Below are 24,107 nucleotides of genomic sequence, written 5' to 3'. Positions count from 1 at the left end.
TTAAAACTTTTAATGGTACAACAAAATTACTAATTCACAAATGCAGCAAATTTAGTGAGTTGGTACGTCGTAATTACCTAATGGTTAATTTCTCTCGACTTCGAATAATATCATATTTTGTTTTGGCATTTTTTTTCTCTAAAATATTGGATATTTAAAAAAGTGGTTAATCTGGATTGCCCCGAGATCCATTATTCTAAAACTTATATTGAAAATTTAAATTCAAAACTATTAGTAAAAAATCACCTTTAATTTTTCAATATAAATTTTTTTAAAAAACTATAATTTTGTTTTAAAAATTAAATTATTATATGTGAAATATCAATTGACAGATTCATAACAAATGCAATGCAATTGCGAACTATTTGTTTGAAATTGTCAACGAAATATAAAAATTTAAAATTGTATATAATAATTAGTACAAAATTATTAAATAATTTAAATTAATTATTTTGAATCTATTAAAAAATGAGTTTAAAAGTTAATTGAATCGATCGAATTATTTTAATTATCTATGTGAGGCGAGGTGAAACAGCCTAAGATATCAGTGAATCATAATATTCAAGAGTCCGATTTTGATTCAGCAATTATTTTGATTCGATTGGATCAAAATTTAACTATTTTACAGTGAAGTAATGTTAAAAAAATGATAAAGAAGACATTTTCATTGATATACATGTATATATTTATTTTTGTTGAATATTTATTTAAACGATAAATTATTTTCTAAATAAAAAGTTTAAGAAATAAGATGACAAAAATGCCAAGACTTTCACTTATATGAATTTATTTAAAAAGTTAGGGGTAAAACAAAATGCAAAAATTACAATAATTATAATTTTTATTTTTTTATTATTTTAAAATTATTGGTATTTTTTATATTATAATTAATATATAAATTGATTATTATAATTTTATATTATTTTCAATATATTTTTTATTAATTATTATTTTTTTAAATAAATATTTAAAACGTTGATATAATTAAAAAATTAATAAAAAATTATATTTTTAATATATATAAAAAATAAAATAAATAAAAATTATAAAAAAGATTGGAGTATTTTTTTTAATTATATTTTGATATTTATTTTCAGTTAACTGAAGAGGCTAAATTAAAATAATTCTGAAAATTTGTTCAAAATTAATACAAGTGGTTATATTTGTTTTAGTTTAAATTTATAATTTAAAGTCCTTCTTGTTATAGAATAGCAGCCTATCGGGTTGTATTATAGAAAAACAAAAAAAGAAATAGCAGTCTATTGTGGGTTATTGCACGGGCACTGAAAGGCAACCCTAGCCTCCTTCTGGGGAATCTCTAAGCCCCAAACCTAAAACCCTAATTCAATGGCCGGCGGCAAGATCAAGAAAGAGAAGCAAAAGTCAGTTCGAGCACCGTCGAATCACTACCAAGGAGGCATATCCTTCCATAAATCCAAGGGGCAGCACATCCTCAAGAACCCGTTACTGGTGGATACCATTGTCCAGAAATCAGGTATCAAAAGCACCGATGTTATTCTTGAGATCGGTCCCGGTACCGGAAATCTTACCAAAAAGCTTCTTGAGGCCGGTAAAATGGTTATTGCTGTTGAACTTGACCCCCGTATGGTTCTGGAGCTCCAGCGCCGCTTTCAGGGCACCCCTTTATCCAATCGATTGAAGGTATGATTTATTTTACATTGGTTGATTTTCCGAGAGAATTCATGAAGTTGAATAAAGATAATGCTTTCTGTTAGGATTTGAAGGCTTATGGTGGGCAATTGATTTAGTTGTTTGCATTATGTGAAATTTTAGTCTGTAGTGTAGGATTTTGTTCTTCAGCCACAAATTGTGTTCAACTGGGCATCTGATTGTGAATAATGGATTTTTTCCATTGGTTCTTTATGATAGTGTTTTTTCAGCATTAATATAGTTGCTAATGATTCAGTTCTATGCAAACAGTGAACCGCATTGGAATGCTTAGAATATTGCATTCTCACGACTTCTATTGTCAGCTTTGATTGCTGAGTTATATGATTATTTAGCTTTTCCTTGTTCTTAAAGCAGATAGTAATATAAACATTGCTTCAATTTATATAGCTTTCTGTGGTTAGTATGCTATTCATTTTGAGGACTACCCACAATTTAACAATGAATTAAAACCAGTAACTTATTTTTGATCTGGTTTGGCCAGGTCATTCAGGGTGATGTGCTCAAGACTGATCTTCCCTACTTTGATATATGTGTGGCAAACATCCCTTACCAAATCTCCTCTCCCCTCACATTCAAATTACTGAATCACCAGCCTTCTTTTCGGTGTGCTATTATAATGTTTCAGAGGGAATTTGCAATGAGACTTGTTGCCCAGCCTGGAGACACACTGTATTGCCGGCTATCTGTGAACACCCAGCTCTATTCTAGAGTGTTTCACCTCCTCAAAGTTGGAAAGAATAATTTCAGGCCTCCCCCTAAAGTAGATTCGTCTGTAGTTAGAATTGAACCCAGGAAACCGCGTCCCCAAGTGAATCCAAAGGAATGGGATGGATTCATACGAATTTGTTTCATTAGAAAGAATAAGACTCTTGGCTCAATATTCAGGATGAAAAATGTTTTGTCTTTGCTGGAGAAGAACTACAAGACCCTGCAGGCATTACAGCCTTCTGAGGATGCTGATGCTGAGATGGATATTTCTGGACTGGGCGATTGTAAGGAGGATCAGAGCATGGACTTGGATGATGGAACAGATGATGAAATGGAGATGGAGGATGGTGATGCAGATGCTGAGGTGTCTGAATTCAAAGAAAAAGTTCTATCCGTGTTGAAAGAGAAAAACTTTTATGAGAAAAGGTCCTCAAAACTCTCACAAGAGGAGTTCTTGTACCTGCTCTCTCGGTTCAATATGGCTGGCATACATTTCTCTTGATCATACTAGCCTCAATGTATCCCTCTTTTTTTTTTTAAAGAAATCTTTATGAAGTTTTGCCCAATTTTGTTTTGTTTGGTGAACCCAAAATCTATTTATACAAATTCTATAATATAATTTTGGCTGAACACTTTGTCAGGAGGTAGAAGGTCTCATATACTTAGTTTAAAGATCCGACTTTGAATGATTCTCAATCCTTGAGACGTGGTCTTCAGACCCTTTTCGGACAGGGATTGATCTCAGCGAGTGCAGAAATAAATCCGACCCATTGAATCAAGTTAGGAGTGGGGATGGCAAAGGGTACTCGACCGTGACCCGTTCTGAATTCGAAGTCGGTTGTTAGTTTTTTAATATCTGAATTCGTTTTAAATTTATTAGAATAATTTATTTTAAATTTGATTATTGTTATTTATATGATATTCAAATTTATTTAACTTTATTGTATTAAAATCTATTCTTTTTTAATGATTCTTATTTAATCTCTTAATCTTGCTATTATCCAATGTACAAAATTTTTTTATATATATGTGTATGAGGGTTCAATACCAAACATATAAAATTTAAATTAGATTGAATCTGATGCGGTATGAATTATTAAATTTTAAATTCGTCATATACTAAATTATATGTTACCTAAAGTTTTAGTTGAATTAAATACTTGATTTATTGCCTTCCATAGTAACCTGATTCTCAAAATATTACTTAATAAGATCGATTTTGTGATCTTTTCTTAATATAGGATAGACAAACAGGATTCCTTTATTAAGTTTCGGGATTTTAACATTTTATTAATATCATATACAATTATTAGACTAATAATTTAAATAAAAAATACAATATAAATAAAATTATTAAATTAATATATATAAATATATTATTATAATATCTTAATAATTAAAAATTAAATAATGACCTTACCACTCATAATCGTGAAGGCCATTATTTCAAAAATAAATAAATAAATAAATAATAGTCTGCCGGACTATTATTTTAAAAAAAATATATTTTTAACATTTTTTTTTCTATTTACAAACATATCGAATATAGATTTTTACCGTTATTTCTAAATCTATAAATATTTTTTTCTCAGTTCTAAATTAATAAATTTTTTCTTTCTAGTCCCGAATTAGCAAAATACCCACGACATACGAGAGATTAGAAACTGATAAATTCTTAAATGAAGTCAAATCAGTTTTGACTTGTGTAATACCAGGACTGTAGCTATGTAATTAGATCAAACGCGCATTCAAAGAGGAGCTATTGTCATTTGGAGAAGTTGAGGCCTGAGGGAGCTCCACTTTTTCTTTGGTCTATACCAAGACGGACTAACTGTAGAGCTTCCTTTCTGTTGTGACAAAGCTCAACAGATGCACTGAGTTGCAAAAGATTAATCATGGCTGTCTTCCATAAAAATGGATTATCAACCAAGAATCTCATTCCATGCAAGGGTTTAGCAATGCTTTGTTTACCTTGTAATACTAATTCTTCTTCCTCTTCTATCTCTGAGGATCCAACTGAATCTTAAAGCTGTATAATGCTTTGATTTCTTGTGTTTTCTCCTCCTTAAGTTGCCTTTTGTTAGTCGGTCCCATCACGAAGCAAGTGTCCATAGGAGTTATTGATGTCTATAGACTCTGAGTGCATTGCAGATGATGATCCGTGATCTTTGACAGCTTTTCCACTTTCAAATGCACATTCTCTCTTGGATTTTGCTGATGAAACTCCATGATGCCAGGCACCCCCAATTCTGGTAGAAGTTTAATTAGATACAAGCGAGAGCCATGAAACAGTTTCAGCAAGATATCATCCTCCGGATGGATCATGTGCTCTTCAAGGCTTCTAGTAATGATGTTAGGCAAAGTTGGTTTATCGAACCAAACAACCTTGCAAAGCACTCGGAAGGATCATGTTCTTGAAACGGTCCTGCACTGGCATCAATCACAATCAACAAAAAGCATTTATGAGAAGGTAGTCTTTGTTCTATTCCGTCCAAGGCACATAAAGGAGCATCTTTTGATTTTCTGCTAGAAATTTCACTTCTTGAACCAAATTCTGATCTTCCTGAAGAGCTGTGAGGTGAAACATTGTGCTTGGATTTTATCTTTGCTAGTGTAGCATGGAGACAATTCCCATTTGCCAACAACCGAATCTTTTATCCCCATTTCTGCTCAACATTTTGAATCAAGAGAACTATATGGGATCTTTCAGCCCTGGCACTAGAACTAAGTTTGGAAAGCCGAGGACTGGAGGCACGGATGTTAAACTATGCATTGATGGGTGTTATAGGATCCCATTTCAATGTCACTGCCATTGTATTACTTGTTGGATTCTCAGCTGATGCAATAAGGAAAGTATTAAACCTGAGACAAGTTCCCTCCTCTCTCCTTTTTTTCCACGAAGGCCCATTGCAAGTATCCTTCTAACTTCCAATGATTTGGCAGCTGTGGCCTGGAAAAAATGCCAAAAGTCAGCTGGAATCATTGAATTAAAATAACATCACAAAATGCTACTTGTACAGAGATTTATACCAAGGAAGCTTCAACTGCTGTGTTGTTTACAGAATACTCTGCAACAACAATATGATATTGGCATGGCTGGACACCATTATCAGAAACCAGCATTGAAGGATCACAATGCACATCTGAATTACATGAACATCTTCCAACACATCCTGGCCACCTGAACTTGTCACAAATAAATGAAGCGAAGAACCGGCCATTTTGTGCAAAGTTTGGATGAAATGTCATACCCAACAACCCAATTTCACTATTAAAATAAACCTCATCCGTTAGATCAATGAAAGGATTGGACTCATCAATTTCCAGAATTCCTCCAGATCCTTCTTCAGGAATAGTTGCCAACCAAATCTTACCCGGTTGGCTGGAGAAGAATGCACGGTTAGAGCCATCAGGATGACCAACCATAGTGAGGTAAGATCCATTTCCAATTTTCTCGAGGCACAAACCAGCTGGGGGACTCGGTGAACCAGTGTTATTGAGGGTAACAGGTTCACCATTGAAACATAATCCATCAGCAGATGCTCTGCCAAATGCTTCGCAAAAATCCGTTTTTGATTGCCAGAGATCAGCTCTCTCTCTACCCATTAAACGTACCTGAGGCAGGCAGAATTAGACATATTGAATGAAAAGGACTGAGGAGGAAATTGATTCAAAATTTTGATTAGGCCTTCATTCAACATATCAAAGACTGCGCAATACCAAGTCCTGAGACAATGCCTCCTTCCCCAGGAGCTGTTTCTTTGACTTGAACAAAATTTTCAAAAACTGAATTTTGTTTCTCTTTGGAATACCTTTACCTGTATCATCCACCTCAAGCACAAATTCCATACAGTTTGGATTTTGCTTTTCGGAAAGGAAACACATGATTGAACCGGCATCTACTTTCTCTGATCTCTCCAGCCTCCATGCAACAATATACTAATACAGAGAAACAAAACATTGAAGAAAGAAGGGAAACAACAATAAGGTAATTTCCTTCCTTTTCTTTGCTGGACCTTCATTCAAGTGTAAAGACAAGCAAACAAATTTAGAAACATTCAGAAACAGGGTTAATTTAGACTGTCAAGATGACAACAAATGACTAGGGAAAGAAGGAAGAAGGAACAAACTGAACTACAAATCAAAAAGGAAAATATACAACAGAAAAGCAAAAAATTAGAGAAATTGGGACAAAATGGTTGGATAAGTAGAAGAAGCAATAACAAGGAGAATATACAACACGCATCAGATACCCACTTCAAACGACCATGTATCTGCCACCTTCTGACCTTTGCACCGTTGATCTCAACAACTAGGTTTGCAGTGTCTATTAACCCAAATCACTTCTCTTAACCCTCTTCTTCATCATTTCAGCCCAACTAGCAAGAACATTAGAAACTTCAAACTTTCCAGAGAACTTCAACTTTTGGGCCAACTCTTCGAGCATATCAGGCTTCCCAGCTCTGGACAAATCACATACAAACTTGTTGTAGTCAAGCTGGGGAGTTTTCATTCCTTTCTCTAACATCTCCTCCAAGTATTCACAAGCTTCTTCTGACCTTCCCTGGCTTATTAGCCCCCTAATGAGAACAGTATAGGAGTTATCATCAGGGCAACACCCCTTCCTAATCATCTCATCCCAAACCACTTGACCCATTTCATAGTTCCTCATTTGAAAATAGGATTTCATGATCATGTTGTAAGTGTGAATCGTAGGTTCAATTCCACCCTGAATCATCTTCTTGTAAATTCCCACAGCATTATCTGGCATTTTTCGACTGGTCATCAACTTGATAAGGGCATTATAGGTCCGGCCGTCAGGGGGGCAACCCTTTTCTTTCATCTCCTTCAACAAGTCATGAACCATGTCCATCCTCTTCTGATTCCCAAACCCTGTGATCAAGCATGTGTAAACCACAGCATCTGGCTTGCAGCCAGAATCAACCATCTCATCAAAATATTCAATGGCGTCTTTCATCTTTGAGTGCTTGCATAGATCCCGAATCAAAATCGTATAGCTCCGAACATCAGGTGATGGGCCCTTGGCCTTCATGACCATCAGCAATTTAACCGCATCAGACCTCTTCTTACTCCTTAATAGCCCTTCAAGCATTGTATTATATGCAACAATGTCAGGCTCAAACCCCTTATCAATCATCTCATTCCAAATTCTTCCTGCCTCCATCAAATTCTTCACCCGGCACCAACCATTGAGCAACACTGTATAAGTCCTCAAATTTGGTGTAAACCTGCCTTCCAACTTCCCAAAAAGGACTTGCGCTTCTTTTACAAGCTTGGCCCTTCCAAGGCTATCAAGCAAAGAATTGATAGTCTCAACCCCCGTTTTACATTTGTGCTTCTTCATTAACTCAAACATTCCAACAGCCTTTTTCCGCTCCTTGGCAACAGCAAAACCTCTCATTGCAATCGAAAATGTATCCATTGTCAAAAGCCCTCTCTCCCCCATTTCTTCGAGCATTGAAACCATAGTCTCAAACTGTCTAGTCTTTGCAAGTATACTCATCATCGAGTTGTAAGTCCTGGAATCATGGGAAAAACCTTGCTTTTGCCCAGCCCAACAGAAGAACCGGAATGCCGGTTTTCTAGCATGACGAAATCTTCTCAGTACGTCTATCACCAGATCATGCGACAAATTGATACCACATTCATCAAGAACTGCCTCCATGTTGCGATCCAACGCGAACAATTCATCGATCACCTTGCATACCCTATCGACCTCCACAGGATCTGCACTCGACTTAATACCTGCACCTTCATCATCACTTCCACAGTTATCACTCTCATAATTTTCATCAATTTCAGCATCTGAATCTGCTCCAGCGCTGGTGAAGCAAGAAAAACTCCTAGCAGCTAACTCAATTAATTTTCCACGTGTATAGACACTCGGCAATGGTGAGGTTTCAGAATAATTAATACTTCTGGATTTTGTAACTAGTGACAAGTTTTCTTGAAGATGAGAGAGCGAAGAGGAGTGTGGCAAAAGAAATGGAACTTGACAATGAGAACTATAAAGACTACTATGAGGAGAAGAATGAAACAAACGACACATGGGCAGAGAGCCACCATCAGGAAGGCACACTTGCTGTCCTCTCCATCGTTTTCCCCCTCCTCTTCGTATCTCGTCGAGAGAGAGAAGCTTCTCGGTGGAGTAGATTTGGCCATGGAAACTTGAATGCGGTTGGGATTGCACGAAACGACGGCTCAGGACAAAAAATTTGGCGGGCTCTTTTAAAGTGAGAAACATTGAGCGGCCATTAAAGAGCAACGGAGAGAAGCAAAATCAGTTGAATTATAAGGAAGACGTCTAAGATCGGTGCGGCGGTGGCGGAGGTGAACCAGCGGATGTGACTGCGGAAGGTGCAACTAACAGTATGGCTGTTGCTGGGTTCGGCTCAGAAAAGGACAGATCTTGCTGGGCCTAAATGGGTGACAAATTAGCGCCCAAGCCCATTTAAGCTGGGTTTGGCTCAGAAATGGACAGATCTTTCTGGGCCTAAGTTGGTGACAAGTCGGCGCTTAAGCCCATTTCAGTAGACTTGTGCCTGACACTCTCTCTGAGGGGCTTTTGACCTTTTCACGTTGGAAAAAAAAAATTTTTTCTCAAATCAATTCGAAAATTTTTTTTTTTCAAATTAAGATGAAAGATAATTCTACCGCATTTAAATGTGCGGTAGAGTCACTTAGATTGCTAATTTAAAAAAAATTTCATTATTACACTTTAAATATACTTGCACAATTTAAAATGCAGAATTCTGTATTTTAAAATTTAATTTTTATTTAATTAATTATTATATTATATTTTATTAATTTAATTTATTTAATTATATATTAAATTTATATGAATATAATTATAAAAAATATATTAATATTATTATAAATATTAATTATATTATTTTATTTATAATATAACATTATATTTTCATATTTATCATTTTATTTTATTATTTTTATTATTATAAAATTTTTAAAAAATTATATAACTAACAACACCTAAAAAATTTGGACTTTTTACTATTTTAAAATTTTAAAAAAAAAATTAAAAGCTGTTACTGTTTTAAAAATTACATATTTATAAATTAATTGTAATAAAAACAATAAAATAAAATAATAAATATTAATGATATAATGTTATATTATAAATAAATTAAAATAATTAATATTTATAATAATATTAATGTAATTTTATAAATATATTTATATAAATTTAATATATAATTAATAAAATAAATATTATATTATTTTATAAATAATTTAAAATAATTAATATTAATATTAATATATCTTTTATAATTATATTTATATAAATTTAATATATAATTAAATTAATATAATATAATATTAATTAAATAAAAATTAAATTTTAAAATACAGAATAATAAATATAAAAAATATAATGTTATATTATAAACATATTTATATAAATTTAATATATAATTAAATTAATATAATATAATATAATTAATTAAATAAAAATAAATTTTAAAATACAGAATAATAAATATAAAAAATATAATGTTATATTATAAACCCATTTAAAAAAAAGTAATATTATAAATAAATTAAAATAATTAATATTTATAATAATAGTAATATAATTTTATAACTATATTTATATAAATTTAATACATAATTAATAAAATAAATATTATATTATATTATAAATAATTTAAAATAATTAATATTAATATAATTTTCATAATTATATTTATATAAATTTAATATATAATTAATAAAATAAATATAATATTATATTATAAATAATTTAAAATAATTAATATTTATAATAATATTAATATAATTTTTATAATTATATTCATATAAATTAAATAAATTAAATTAATAAAATATAATATAATAATTAATTAAATAAAAATTAAATTTTAAAATACAAAATTTTGCATTTTAAATTTTCACATTTTAAATTCTATATTACGGCACTTATGTAATGTTTTTTCAAAAATTATTTTTTTTACCGCATTTTAAGAGTCCAATAATCTCTACCGTATTTATAAAGTGCCGTCGAGTCAATTTCATGTCAACTTCCATCCTGATTAGAAAAAAAAGTTTTTACAGACCGGAGTTTTAGATTTTTTTTTTTTTTTTTCAATTTGAAAAGGTAAAAACCTCTCTCTGAGTGGAGGTTTTACGAGAATTTTTCAGTATTTAAAAACATTCAACTTATGAAGAATATAAAAAGTTATACAAAATTCTTCTATTGCCGTATTTTAAAAAACTTCTCTACCTCCTATCTTATTTTACTCAATCAGGGTGTAACGTTGTTCATCTTAACTGTGGAGAGTGGAAATCAAGAAGGCGACGGCCCCAAATTCCCGCCAAATAACTCCAATGGAAACACTTGCCGGGAATTTGCACTAAATTCCCGCCATATCACATGCTACGGTTGAAACATAAAGCTCTTTGTTTCGCTTTCCCTTCCTATTGAGAGACTGTCACCCGTCTGTCCTTCTGTAGACCTTTTCACTTAAACCTCACTCCCCTCCTGGCTGCTGCCTTCCTCTCGAACCACGGAAATGGCACCGGCGCGTAAACCAAGCAATGGCAGATCGCCGCTGGTCAATCCACAGCGCCAAATCACTTCTTTCTTCTCGAAAGCATCTTCTCCTTCTCCTTCTCCTTCTCCACTCCCTGCCTCCACTCTCTCCAAAGGACAGTCCCCCAAACTTAACCCTAACCCTAAACGTCCAAGCCCTAGTAGCCCTTCCACTCCTTCTCCTCTACAATCCAAAATGAAAAAACCGCTATTAGTCATTGGCCAAACTCCCTCTCCATCTGCATCGCCATCTGCTTCAACGCCTGCAACCGCCATTAAGTCGTACGGCAAAGAAGTGGTGGATAAGAGGATTAGGGTTTACTGGCCGTTGGATAAGAGCTGGTACGAGGGTTACGTTAAATCTTATTATGAGGATTCTGGTAAACATTTGGTTGAGTACGATGATTTTGAAGAGGAAGTGTTGGATTTGGGAAAGGAAAAAATTGAGTGGGTTGAGGAAACTGTGAAGAAATTTAAGCGCCTACGAAGGGGTTCTTTGTCTTTCAAGAAGACAGTGATTGAAGATGAAATTGAAGAGATGGAGGATGTCGGTAATATTGAAGAAGGCAATGATGGTGATGATTCTAGTGATGAAGATTGGGGAAAGAATCCAGAGATGGACGTCAGTGATGAGGGTGATATGGATTTGGGGGATGAGCAAGAAGTGGATAATGACAGGGTCGGCAAAAATGAAAAGCAGGGTGGGAAGAGTGAATCAAGGAAAAGGAAAGTTTGCGGAGCTGGAAAGCTGGTTTGTGGGAAGAAGAGCGAGGACACTGGGAATGTGAGTAAAAAAGAGTTGAAAGTTTCAGTTGTGGAGCAAGTTAAGAATAAAGGTGATTTTCTCCTTCTCTCTCTCCCCTTCATATTTATTATGTTTGTTGTGTTATTATTATTAGTGTTGGTGTATTATTATCATTCTTTTGGTGGGGCTTGTAATTTATACATCAATATGAGCACTGTTTTTTGGCTTGGATTAGTGAAATCAATGACAAGATAGGTTTAGTGAAACTAAATGGAAATCATGATTGGTTCCTTCTTGTATTTATTATGTAACTCATAATAACAACTAGCAATAATTGTCACTCATACTGAGTTTCATCTTGATTTGCTGCAGATGTGGTGTCTGGCCTTGGTAATGCTTTGACAAGTAATGCTTCTGAAAGGTTCAGCGCACGTGAAACTGGGAAATTATGGTTTCTTGGAGCGTAAGTTCCATTCAAATTCCAACTCAACAGCCTATCCTTTCATGTCTTCAAACACATGTTTGCCTTATCTGGCAAGGGCTTGAACATGCTCTATTTTCCCACCAGCAACCAAATCCACATAGGAAAGGAAAAAAAAACAATGGCAATATATATATATATATATATATATATATATATATATATATATATATCAATAATGGCAACATGTGGATGGGCGTGCTTGTAGGCCTAGCATTGCTTTTGATATGAGGGCAATTTGTTGTTTATTCTCTTTTAAATGGTGTATTGCAAACAGAGAACAGAGGGATGCAAAAAGGAGGCGCCCTGGAGATGCACATTATGATCCAAGGACTCTGTACCTGCCTCCAAATTTTGTAAAGAGTTTATCAGGTGGTCAGGTAAGAGCTTTCTAGCTACGAGAGCTTCGGAAGTATTTGTGGTCCTTTCCTTTCAATTTTTATCTCTTATTGTCATGTGCAGAGACAATGGTGGGAGTTTAAATCAAAGCATATGGATAAAGTGTTGTTTTTCAAGGTATGCACCTAAGTCAAGTAAAAGCTGTGTGCATTTATAAACTATCACTTTTCTTAGTGCATTTAAATGGTAAATATCTCAAAATTTTATGGTGCAGATGGGCAAATTTTATGAGCTTTTTGAAATGGATGCCCACGTAGGAGCTAAGGAATTAGATTTGCAATATATGAAGGTATTTGGTTTAATTTTCAAGTGATATGCTCATGGATTTGTTTTTTTTAGTTGCTAGCCCTTATTCTTTCTTGAGTTTATCCTTCTTAGTCAAAATAAAGAAGGGAAAATATAGGCCTGAATATTTTTCTTTTGTTCCTAGCTTCATGTTTTGTATGTCTTGTTGGTTATGAGTTTCCTTAGATTCTTACCCAGGTCAACTTATGACTTCTGCTTCAATCTTTAGGGAGAACAACCTCATTGTGGTTTTCCAGAGAGGAATTTCTCAATGAATGTGGAAAAACTGGCAAGAAAGGTTGGTTCCATATATGATTTCCATCTGCAATTTTCATTAATAGCCATTGGACCTCATATTTATTCTTGGCGCATATGTTCCTCCGGGGGAAATTTCAACTGAGCTGCCCTGACAGTGCAGGGTTATCGAGTTCTTGTTATAGAGCAGACAGAAACACCTGAACAACTGGAACTTCGTCGCAAAGAGAAAGGATCTAAAGACAAGGTCTGTAGATTTTTCATGAGATCCTTGAATGGTTTCTGTTGCTAGTATTTTCTTACAAATTGGCTGCTGAAGTCATTCATGTAATTCTGTCCTGAACCAATCATTTTACTATATGTCAATGATCAATCATGTAGTCCCTAATGGGTCCATATAAGAGCGGATAAGTAAAAGAGTTGCTGATCTAAACTGTACAGTAGAGATTTTCTTAACAGATTCCTTTTGCGTCTATTATCTGAAGTTTTGACTTTTTAACCCCCACCCCCCCTTTTGTTTAGGTTGTGAAACGTGAAATATGTGCAGTGGTTACAAAAGGAACACTAACTGAGGGAGAATTACTTGCAGCAAATCCTGATGCTTCTTATCTAATGGCAGTGACAGAAAGGTGTCAGAATTTGGAAAACGAAAATTTTGAGCGGGTTTTTGGTATCTGTGTGGTTGATGTTGCTACCAGCAGAATCTTTCTTGGGCAGGTGGATCTAATTTTTCTTTGAAAATTGTATTGTGTAGTTACTGAGTTTTATGGATCTGGAAAATTTCAGTTAATAATTATTACAATTTCATCTTTTTGGGTATTACTTCTTATTTTGATTGCCTTCACCCCTGGCAGTTTAAGGATGATGCAGAATGCAGTTCATTGTGTTGTCTATTATCTGAGCTGAGGCCAGTAGAAATTATAAAACCTGCAAAAATGCTCAGCTCTGAAACTGAGAGAGTAATGCTGAAGCAAACGAGGAATCCTTTAGTAAATGAGTTGGTTCCCCTCTCTGAATTCTGGGATTCGGAGAAAACTGTTTGTGAAGTCAAGGCCATCTACAGGCGGATCACAGATCAATCAGCCCCTGGATCTTTAAATAAAGCAGATATAGATACAGCAGAACTTCATATTGCAGAAGATGGGTCAAGCTGCCTACCAGAAATTTTGTCAAAGCTAGTAAATAAAGGAGAAAATGGCAGCCTAGCCCTTTCAGCTCTTGGAGGAACTCTCTATTATCTAAAACAGGCTTTTCTTGATGAGACTTTGCTTAGATTTGCAAAGTTTGAATCACTTCCATGCTCTGATTTCTGTAATGTTGCTCAAAAACCATACATGATTCTTGATGCTGCTGCGATGGAGAATCTTGAGATCTTTGAGAATAACAGAAATGGAGGCTCTTCAGGGTAATGCTGTTATATGCTAATCTGTCAGTCAAAAGTATCGTTCTCCTGACCCTATTCTGAGGTTCTTTTTTCTTGTATCTCAAGGACACTTTATGCACAACTGAATCACTGTGTGACGGCATCTGGGAAGAGATTGCTGAAGACATGGCTAGCAAGACCTCTATATGATTTGAGATCTATCGAGGACCGCCAGGATGCTGTGGCAGGTCTACGGGTAAGTTTATGCCTGAAATGCTTTACAGGGTAATTATGCTTTAGGTTATATTTGGCTCTTATGAATTTTAAGTAGGAGATTTGTTGTTTTATTTTATTTTGATTAAATTATTTAAACAAGATTTAAAATTGAAGCTTTTCTTTTTCTTCAACAAAAGGCCTATATAGACTCTTAAAGTTTTTTTGGGTCCAAAACAAACTTCAAAATTTAAAAATAGATCAAATAAGCACTCCTCAACACTTAAAAGTCAACTTTCTTTCTAAATTTCATCTTTTTTCCCCAAATTAGGAATACAAAACTGAACATCTGACAATTCAGATCCTTGTTCATCTTAAAATAAGCCCCTTGGGGAGAAATTATTCATGATGTTGGGATTTGGTTTTGAATTTGTGATTTGGAAAGAAGAGAAGCAAAATACAGAAAAGTGAAGTTTGACATTTTGAGCATGCAGGTGAGCAAGTGATGTAAGTTCACATACATCATCAAAGTCAGTCACACTGAATTTAATTACCCAAGACTTTTCCCTCCAAAACTAGCTAAACAGCTGCTTTATTCTTATTCTTATATCTCTTCCTATAATATGTAACATTTAACTATTAGGATTTAGGATAAAATTTAAAAGCCTAAACAGGCCTTTTGCCTTTTTTGTAAATGCTGATCAGATACAGCCTTTTCTAAATTTTAAGCACAAAGACAATGTAGCGAGTTCACTAATCCTAAAGTAATTATGTGATACCTTGTTCTGATACAGCCTTTTCTCTGTTCTTTTTTGTTTTGTAAATATTTTATTTATTTGCATTTTCTAGGTCTCTAGGAATTGTAAAATCTGTGCTTTCGTCAGTATTTTGTTGTGTGACTGTCACCCTTGTCTGCCTGAAATTACCCTCTTGTATGTTTTCTCTCAAGTCCTAGTCATTGTTACTCATACATTCTAATATTCTGTCTGCTCTCTAGGGGGCAAATCAACCTATTGCATTGGAATTTCGAAAAGCATTGTCTAGGCTTCCTGACATGGAGCGATTACTTGCACGCATATGTGCTAGCAGGTATACCTGAGAAAGAGATTGCTTCAGTGTAAATAGGGAAGAACCTTCTCATGATCATTTGATACATGCATACATATATATATATATATATATATTTTTTTTTTTTATTGAGTGCAGTGAAGCTAGTGGAAGAAATGCAAATAAGGTAATTTTATATGAGGATGCAGCAAAGAAGCAGCTCCAGGAGTTCATAACTGCTCTCCGTGGCTGTGAATTAATGGCCCAAGCATGTTCTTCACTTTGTGCCATTTTGGAAAATGCTGAGTCCAGGCAACTACATCATTTGCTAACACCTGGTATTGTCGGTTTTCATGTCTTTATTTATTTCATAAAATGGGGTTTGGCATCTCAATTATTATAATCTACCTGCAGGTGAAGGTCTTCCTAATGTCCATTCAATTCTTAAACATTTTAAGGAAGCTTTTGATTGGGTGGAAGCCAACAATTCTGGACGTATAATACCTCATGAAGGAGTTGATGTGGAGTATGACTCTGCATGTAAGAAAGTTAGGGAAATTGAGTCCAGCTTGACAAAACACCTTAAGGAACAGCGAAAGTTACTTGGAGAGACATCGGTATGAAGTTCCAGAAATATTTTAGTCCTTTCATTTTCCTACTCATCTTCTTTTAGCAGACGACTTAAGTTCTATTATCTCATGACCTTTTATAGATCAGTTACGTCACAGTTGGAAAAGAAGCCTATCTATTAGAAGTCCCAGAACATTTGGGTGGCAATATTCCTCGAGATTATGAATTGCGATCTTCCAAAAAGGTAAACATTTGATGCTTGGCAACATGTTAAACTTGTTTTTTTGCTGTCTGGCAACAATGCTGTCATGACACTATTGATTGTGGTATCACCAACATTTTGTGCATTTTTAAAGAATCAACATTAATCTAGCAATCTTTATTGGTTCATAATGTTTACTAGAAAAGAATACTTTTTAGTTTTGGTTGATGTCTCAGTGTATGGTACGATGAACAATTTACTGAAGATTGCTTTCAGGTTGCCTTTTTCCTCCAACTTTAGTTTGAATTTCCTTTTCTACCTCTTCTTGCACAAGTAGGGGTTTTACAGGTATTGGACTTCAAGCATTAAGAAGTTCTTAGGAGAGCTCTCCCAGTCCGAGTCTGAAAAGGAATCAACCTTGAAGAGCATTTTGCAGAGATTGATTGGGCGTTTCTGCAAACATCATGATAAGTGGAGACAACTGGTTTCTGCAACAGCAGGTCTGTGTTCTGTTAGCTTTTGTTGTCAATGGGTTTCCCTATAGAGCTCTCTCTCTCTCACTCGCACACACACACACACACATGCATGCAGTCATTTTCATGCTCACACTTCTACATATGATGATAGATCTTCTTATAACTGTATTAGATAATTTAAGACTATTATGTTCTCTTTTGTTTGATTGTCAAGTTGGCCTCCTACATCCCAGCCGAGAATGTGTTCTGGACTAGGCATAAAGTTTATTCTGAATGATTTGAAAGAAACTATCTGGACCAAAGAATTATTCAGTCAAATTAAACAACTTGCATCCCAGCCGAGAATGTGTTCTGGACTAGGCATAAAGTTTATTCTGAATGATTTGAAAGAAACTATCAGGACCAAAGAATTATTCAGTCAAATTAAACAACTTGCGTGTAAGTTGATATGTTTTGAATTTGTTTGGCTTGGCTTTCATGTTACAGAACTGGATGTTTTGATTAGTTTGGCAATTGCTAGTGAGTTCTATGAAGGACCTGCATGCCGCCCAATCGTCCTGGGTTGTCAATCAAGTGAAGTGCCACGGTTATCTGCAAAAAGTTTGGGGCACCCTATTCTTAGAAGTGATTCTTTAGGCAAGGGTGCATTTGTGCCGAATGACATCAATATTGGCGGTAGTGTTGGTGCCAGTTTTGTCCTTCTCACTGGTCCTAACATGGGTGGGAAGTCTACTCTTCTCCGGCAAGTTTGTTTAGCTGTGATTCTGGCCCAGGTAAAAGTTTGGTTCAGGCAACATAAATTGCCTTTTCTCTGTCCATGCTTTTCAGCATTGGTTTTTCTACAGGTAGGAGCTGATGTCCCTGCAGAGAGCTTTGAATTGTCACCTGTCGACCGAATATTTGTCCGGATGGGTGCAAAAGATCATATTATGGCAGGTCAAAGTACATTCTTAACGGAGCTTTCAGAAACTGCATTGATGCTGGTGAGCTTTCAATTTAGTCTTTAAGTTATTTCTTTCTTTCTCCCCACCCTTTTTTCACAGTGGGTGGGCTCATAGAGGCCTGGTGTAGACTATAGGCTTGATAAGCAATGAAACAAAAATTTATTCTTGAATTTGAGTAGAATGGAAATATGTTGCTTCTATGTACTAGATATTATCAGAAAGTAAATTGGAATTAACTGCTCAATGTTTCGTTGAGATCTCTGGTTGTAGCTTATACGCATGTTGATGTTAAAATATCCATTGTAGTGCAATAAGTGCAATTCAATTTGACTTAACGTCTCCTGGTAACAGTCATCAGCCACTCGTAATTCATTGGTGGCACTGGATGAACTCGGACGTGGCACATCAACATCAGATGGACAAGCAATAGCGTAGGTGCCAGTAACGGAGTATTTGAAATCTACCTGGCCTTTTGACCAATTCATTCTTATGGATTGCTTCTCAAGTTTTATAGATTCTGCTGGGTTAAGGCAAACCTTATTTCTTCTTTCTGGTTGTTCTTGCTAGGGAATCAGTACTTGAACATTTTGTCCACAAGGTGCAGTGTCGAGGAATGTTTTCGACTCACTATCATCGATTAGCTGTAGACTATAAGAAAGATCCCAAGGTATGTCTTTATTTATTTTGTTTATTTGTTATTTATTAATCAATGATGCTCTCTCATGCTTTTAGGCACCATTATATGGTAAATGAGTTTTATATTCATAGATATGCTGATATGACTAGTTAAATTGGATTCTTCATTATTTAGACTTGTTGAGGCTTTCTCTAATCAACAGTCGGAACTTTCATACAAATGTTGACCGATGTAACTTCCCTTATGTTTGGTACAGGTCTCCCTCTGCCACATGGCATGTCAAGTGGGAAATGGGATTGAGGAATTGAAAGAAGTTACATTTCTATATAAGTTGACACCTGGTGCATGTCCTAAAAGCTATGGTGTCAATGTAGCAAGACTGGCTGGTAATTTTTTTAGCCCACTTCTTGCATCTTTATATGAATTCCCACAAGATTCAATACTTGTGGTAATCAAGATGTTTTAAATGATTGCCCCCATGCAATTTATGGTGAAAAACAGTCATCCTTTTGAATATGGACCCAAAGGCTTCAATTCTTTATTTAGTATAATTATTTTAACATGGTAAATTTGATTGTTACCTGCTAAAGTATACTGACTTTTGGGATACTGAATGCCAATTTTTGTTGGCAATAGTTTTGAGATGACCTTTGGAAATAAATTCAAGTTCTTGATTCAACATTTCAGGACTCCCCAATTCTATACTTGAAAAAGCTGCTGCAAAATCCAGAGAATTTGAGGCTGTATATGGCAAACACAGAAAGAGTAGTGGTAATGAAATGGTAGCCTTGATCCAAAATTTGATTGATGCTGCTACAAAATTGAGTTGCCACGGTTTTGATATCAGAGCGATCGCTAAACTTCAGCTCAGAGCGAGACTACTTCTGCCACAAAATGGAAGTGGTATCAACCTGTCTTCCGAGAGTAGGTAGCTTTGCTGTCATTTTTACACAGCATTGCTTTCGAAGTTTGTGATCATCTCATGTATTACAGTTGCGTGTCGGCCCATTTAGGATTTGACATAGAAAGTTGGTTTAAGCACCAACTCCGTTGTGTAGTCATTATCTGAGAGGGAATAGGTTTAGTTTTGTCGCAATCAAAGGAGTGATGATCCTCCCATTACATTTAGACGTTGGGGAAATGTCAGTGAGGTGGGTTCGCCCAACACGTTGAAAGGAAACATGTCCTGATCATGTAATTCGACTTGTTTAGGAAGTGATTAAAGATTAGATAGTATGGTGGTTCATCTTACACTCCGTTATTGCTGTTGCATTTTTGTATCTTTTTAGTTATTGGGTGGTTAATGGGTTACCTCCATTACTGATATTGGTGGATGTGACATTTCTTAATATTCAACTTTCTTACATAAAAAATCATTTTCTTTTGATTTTTGCCCAGCAAAAGGGAAAAAATGATGTTGACAGGACGATGAGCATTGATGGAATGCTCTGTAAACCAAATTAGGAGTAGGAGTTCTCATTTATACTAAATGTTGCTCGTCTTCCTCGATTTCATTCTCGGCCTCATCCAAATCCTGAAATATAAATGGAAATAAAATAATTAGCCAATGGATGTATATATATTGCAATACAAGATTAGTGTGGCCAGCATCTTCTTATGTTTATAGGCTGTAGTGAAGCTCTCAAGCAGAAGCCAACATTTTTAACTGTGTTGTAAAACAGATGGCTAACCTGATATTGTCTCCGAATTCTTTTCTGGATGGCTGCAATTGTTCGCAACACAATGTACATTGGAAGAAGAATTCCGCAAATCCTTAAGACAAGTATCTGAAGCAGGTAAATAGAAAATCTTAACTCGCCTAGTAGATGGTAGTTGAGCAAACAAACACCAAGAAAAATAATTTTAAATCACTTGCCGTGACAAGGGTAAAGGGGTAATCTTCTGTTCCTCCGGTTATTGTAGCGAATAAATGCTTTAGAATCAAAACTACCGTCAACTGCAAGTTCAATTTAAACATTCAAAAAAAATAAATAAGGGGGAAGAATTTACAAAGACAAAGTGACGAACTTTAAGTTGTTCACTTTCAAAATTCAAATTCAAATTACGACAATTTTCAGCAGTTCTTTTTTAAAAGAATATATAAGTACGAAATTTGACTGTAGGCTGCCCATCCTACACCTACGGCAGTTCCAATGGATGAATTACCCACGCCTCGGTGAAAAATTCAACCCCATTTTAAATTTTATTGAGGAGGTCAAACAAAGTACAACTGTATTAGTTCCCTAATTCCTTTAAACAAAATAATACACTGTTATGGCATATGATTTTTGTGCAAATCATAATGGAAAGATCAACATGAACTTACTGTTAATGCCAACACTCGGCAGTAAGAGGCGCTTCTATCCGCAGCAGATGTGCGCTCAAATTCAGAGTAGGCCGCATCCTCTATTGGGCTTTCTGGCTCATTTTCTGTTGCAATTTCCGAGCTATCTCTGTTAATATAAAATAAAAAAGACATTTCACGTCCCATAAATTAAAAAATACACCTTTCAGTTGACAAATAAATATAATCCTAGGACACTAAAATATCAACAATTAGCCCCGCACGAGGCAAAATTGGTTGTAAAGCATCTTTTGATTTACTTAATTGTAAATAAAAAAATGAAATGTATAACTAAAAGTGACAAATAATCTAAGACAAGCAAAAGGAGAAACAGTTGGTGGGTAATGCCCACTCAATTAACTCTTATGATTATTACTATATGCATCACCAAAATTTTACGAGTGAAAAATAATTTATATACATACCTAATTGTCGTTTCTTCAATTTGCTGACACTTTTTTGAAGCTGCCGTGTATCCAGGTTCATACTTCTGCCACAAAACGAAAAAAAATCATGCTCAGCTCAAGCTAACCATTTAGTTTCTCTCATCTTCAATTTTCAATAAGTAATACCCATGTCATAAGATCTCCTTCAATTGGTAAAATACTAAGATATTCACCAAGTTCTATTTTCCTGAGGAAAAAGAGTTGTATTCATATTTAGTTGCTCAACTATCATAGTTACTGCTTAATTGATATGTTTCCCCTGAACTACAGGAAATCATTGAAACATCGCCGATAATATTATTTGAAAGGAAAGATAGAAAGAAAGAAAGAGTTAAGACTTTAACATAAAGAAAAGATTAATAAAGACAAGAGAATACACCCAAATTTCAAAGCCAAAGACAGAGACAGAGTTGATTTTTTTCACTTTGCGGAGTTTGAATAAAAAACAAACAATAAACCCAATTCGAAACAGAACAAGAAAAAAGCATACAGATAACGCAGAGGACAGAGCCATAATTTTTTTTTTCTTTTCTTTTAATAAGATCAGAAGTATCCGAAACGATATAGAACACGGAAAAAATTAAAGAATCCTGAAAAGGTCATCAGAGCCTGCAAATTCATACCTGCAGACAAATTTCACAAGTGGTGTTTCCCTTCTCGTTACACCATCTCTGTATGCAATCTCTGTGAGCAAACTGAATCAAGAAATCCGGTTTGGAAAATTAAGGAAGAAGATTATTAGCAGAACATGAAAACGAAAACAAACAGACATCATACACAGGAACAGAGAATCGATAATTATAATACCTTGACAGTTCCTGAACAAGCGCAGGGAGCTTCTAAGCTCTTGCAGCTTTCAAATTCTGCTTCGTGACAAATTCTACAGTGAGATACTGCGCAATTCGATTGCAAATCATCTATGAACAAAGCTACGTCTCCCATTTTATTCAATGCTTATTTTACTTTTCTCAAAGAAAATTCTTCTTTTCTCAAAACTCTGTATCTGTATTGTCTCCCTCTTTCTAGGCTCTCTCTGCTCTAAATAAAAGGAAATCGACTGAAATTCCAAAATTACCCTTATAGTTTTTTATTTAAAAAGAAGTTGTAAATAATATTATGCATAAGTATTTATAAGCAACTAGTCCACCTCATCAGCCCAATCCCCATCTAAATGATACACGTAAACAGCCCAATATTTATCATTATTAATAGCAGTATTAATCGCTAAATTCTGAAAAATATTTAAAAATCGTAAATCTCAATGGGGGTTTAATCTTAATGGGTATTGGATGATTTAACTCTAAAAAGTCATAATTAAAATAAAATAAAACTATGAGATTACTTTTAATTTAAAAATAAATGAGAAAAATCATTATGTTATTTAATTAAAAACAAAGAGATAGGGATATGGGCCCAATCAATTGACACGGTTTCATGGGAAGCATGGATTTTATTATTATTATTTTTATTTATTATATGTGGCTGGATGGAAGTGGAATGAAGCTGGAGCCTGGAATTTGAAGTTTGTTGACCTGCAAATGTGCCCTAAAGACTCGGACGAAGCATGCCGTAATATAGAATTCCATTGATTTGGAACCTTATGACTTTGTTCTATTTACACCATTCTTTCTTTGCTTCTCCATATCTTCTTTTATTTTATCTCTCCATTTTTAATTTAATTAGAACTAGAATTATTTTATATATACATAATTATTTTTATTTTTTAATATTTAAATTTATTATTTATATATAATTCAAATTTCTAATTTTTATTAGTTGTAAATTAATTTAAATAATAAAATTATTATCTACTTTTAAAGTTTCAATTATAAAATTATCATCCACTTATAAATTTAAATATATATAAATTTTAAATTTTATTAACTTTTAATTAATTTAAATGATAAAATCATTATCTATTTAAATTTTAATTAGATGAATGTAGATTACATAATATATAAAATTTTTAAATGTTAACATTTATTAAATTTAATAAATTATTTTTAGTATAATAAGTAATTTAAGTCTACAAAATTTAAAATTAATAACATTAAAAACTAAATTTACTTTTATAATATTATAAATATTTTTTACTCTAAATAAAAATTATAATAAAAAATTACTATAAATATTAAATAAAATATTTTTATGATTATTAAATATCACATATTATAAAATAAAATATATAAATTTTATAATAATTATTAATTGTAGCTACATTAATATTTATATTATTTTTAATTTATTTATAAAAAATATTTTTTAATTAATATAATATGAAGAAAACTTAAATAAAGGTTAAGAATGTTATCTTTTTTAGATTCAATCGTATTTGATCTCTCATTATATTGACTAATATACTATTGTTTTTCAAATAAAAATTTATTTTAATTTTAAAAAATTAATTTTTTATATAAATTTTAATAAAATTATAAAATAAAGTGAAATTCATTTATTATAAATAAAAATATTATATTTATATACATACACAATTAACAATATATTTTTTAAATAATTAAAAAATAAAATTACAAGAAAATAAAATAAATGTATACTCCTATTTACTATTTACTGTTTTCAGACGGTATTTTAAATTTATAACTTTAAAACAATTAAGGAATTTATTTTAGAGTTTTTAGGTATTTTATAGTTTTTTTATTGAGAGAAAAAGATGAATTCTAATATACTTAAATTACAATTTAATTATCATTAATTATTTATTATTATA

At 33.6% G+C, this 24,107-nt stretch overlaps 5 protein-coding genes and 1 pseudogene across 7 annotated transcripts; 2 read left to right on the top strand and 4 right to left on the bottom strand.

Moving 5' to 3' along the window:
* The first annotated feature begins 1,219 nt into the window (after window positions 1-1,219).
* Window positions 1,220-3,321, top strand: LOC110613176 (ribosomal RNA small subunit methyltransferase). 2 transcript variants are annotated; one of them, XM_021754193.2, is made up of 3 exons: window positions 1,220-1,662; window positions 2,174-2,918; window positions 3,042-3,321. In XM_021754193.2, the coding sequence occupies exons 1-2, from the start codon at window positions 1,348-1,350 to the stop codon at window positions 2,900-2,902; spliced, it is 1,044 nt and encodes a 347-aa protein (XP_021609885.1). In that variant the 5' UTR covers window positions 1,220-1,347; the 3' UTR covers window positions 2,903-2,918; window positions 3,042-3,321. The 2 variants fall into 2 exon arrangements, with proteins under 2 accessions (XP_021609885.1, XP_021609877.1); XM_021754185.2 differs by lacking the exon at window positions 3,042-3,321 and having other exon boundaries at window positions 2,174-3,030.
* Window positions 3,322-4,055: 734 nt separating this feature from the next.
* Window positions 4,056-5,165, bottom strand: LOC110610823 (annotated as a pseudogene).
* Window positions 4,056-6,360, bottom strand: LOC110613166 (HIPL1 protein-like). Of its 2 annotated transcripts, none has more exons than XM_043962005.1 (3): window positions 6,219-6,360; window positions 5,431-6,015; window positions 4,056-5,350 (listed from the first exon to the last, which is right to left on the bottom strand). In XM_043962005.1, exons 1-3 carry the CDS (start codon window positions 6,297-6,299, stop codon window positions 5,204-5,206), a joined length of 813 nt encoding a protein of 270 aa, XP_043817940.1. In that variant the 5' UTR covers window positions 6,300-6,360; the 3' UTR covers window positions 4,056-5,203. The 2 variants fall into 2 exon arrangements, with proteins under 2 accessions (XP_043817940.1, XP_021609865.2); XM_021754173.2 differs by having other exon boundaries at window positions 6,121-6,285.
* A 14-nt stretch (window positions 6,361-6,374) lies between these two features.
* Window positions 6,375-8,800, bottom strand: LOC110613157 (pentatricopeptide repeat-containing protein At3g62470, mitochondrial). Its single transcript, XM_021754162.2, has one exon. The coding sequence runs from the start codon at window positions 8,663-8,665 to the stop codon at window positions 6,731-6,733; it is 1,935 nt and encodes a 644-aa protein (XP_021609854.1). The 5' UTR covers window positions 8,666-8,800; the 3' UTR covers window positions 6,375-6,730.
* Window positions 8,801-10,639: 1,839 nt separating this feature from the next.
* On the top strand, window positions 10,640-19,914 carry LOC110613150 (DNA mismatch repair protein MSH6). Its single transcript, XM_021754134.2, has 21 exons — window positions 10,640-11,808; window positions 12,090-12,180; window positions 12,476-12,578; window positions 12,661-12,714; window positions 12,812-12,886; window positions 13,112-13,180; window positions 13,301-13,384; window positions 13,660-13,854; window positions 13,992-14,542; window positions 14,627-14,756; window positions 15,711-15,802; window positions 15,920-16,098; window positions 16,175-16,377; window positions 16,473-16,574; window positions 16,870-17,032; window positions 17,495-17,781; window positions 17,854-17,991; window positions 18,304-18,383; window positions 18,520-18,619; window positions 18,846-18,975; window positions 19,277-19,914. Exons 1-21 carry the CDS (start codon window positions 10,953-10,955, stop codon window positions 19,519-19,521), a joined length of 3,927 nt encoding a protein of 1,308 aa, XP_021609826.1. The 5' UTR covers window positions 10,640-10,952; the 3' UTR covers window positions 19,522-19,914.
* LOC110613156 (E3 ubiquitin-protein ligase MARCHF1) lies at window positions 19,907-22,401 on the bottom strand. Its single transcript, XM_021754149.2, has 7 exons — window positions 22,187-22,401; window positions 22,003-22,074; window positions 21,359-21,423; window positions 20,916-21,042; window positions 20,466-20,546; window positions 20,281-20,376; window positions 19,907-20,123 (listed from the first exon to the last, which is right to left on the bottom strand). The coding sequence occupies exons 1-7, from the start codon at window positions 22,319-22,321 to the stop codon at window positions 20,070-20,072; spliced, it is 630 nt and encodes a 209-aa protein (XP_021609841.1). The 5' UTR covers window positions 22,322-22,401; the 3' UTR covers window positions 19,907-20,069.
* Window positions 22,402-24,107: the final 1,706 nt, after the last annotated feature.

This window comes from Manihot esculenta, chromosome 1, assembly GCF_001659605.2.
Source record: "Manihot esculenta cultivar AM560-2 chromosome 1, M.esculenta_v8, whole genome shotgun sequence".
In the NCBI taxonomy this organism is placed as follows: Eukaryota; Viridiplantae; Streptophyta; class Magnoliopsida; order Malpighiales; family Euphorbiaceae; genus Manihot; species Manihot esculenta.
This window is presented reverse-complemented; position numbering and strand designations above follow the sequence as displayed.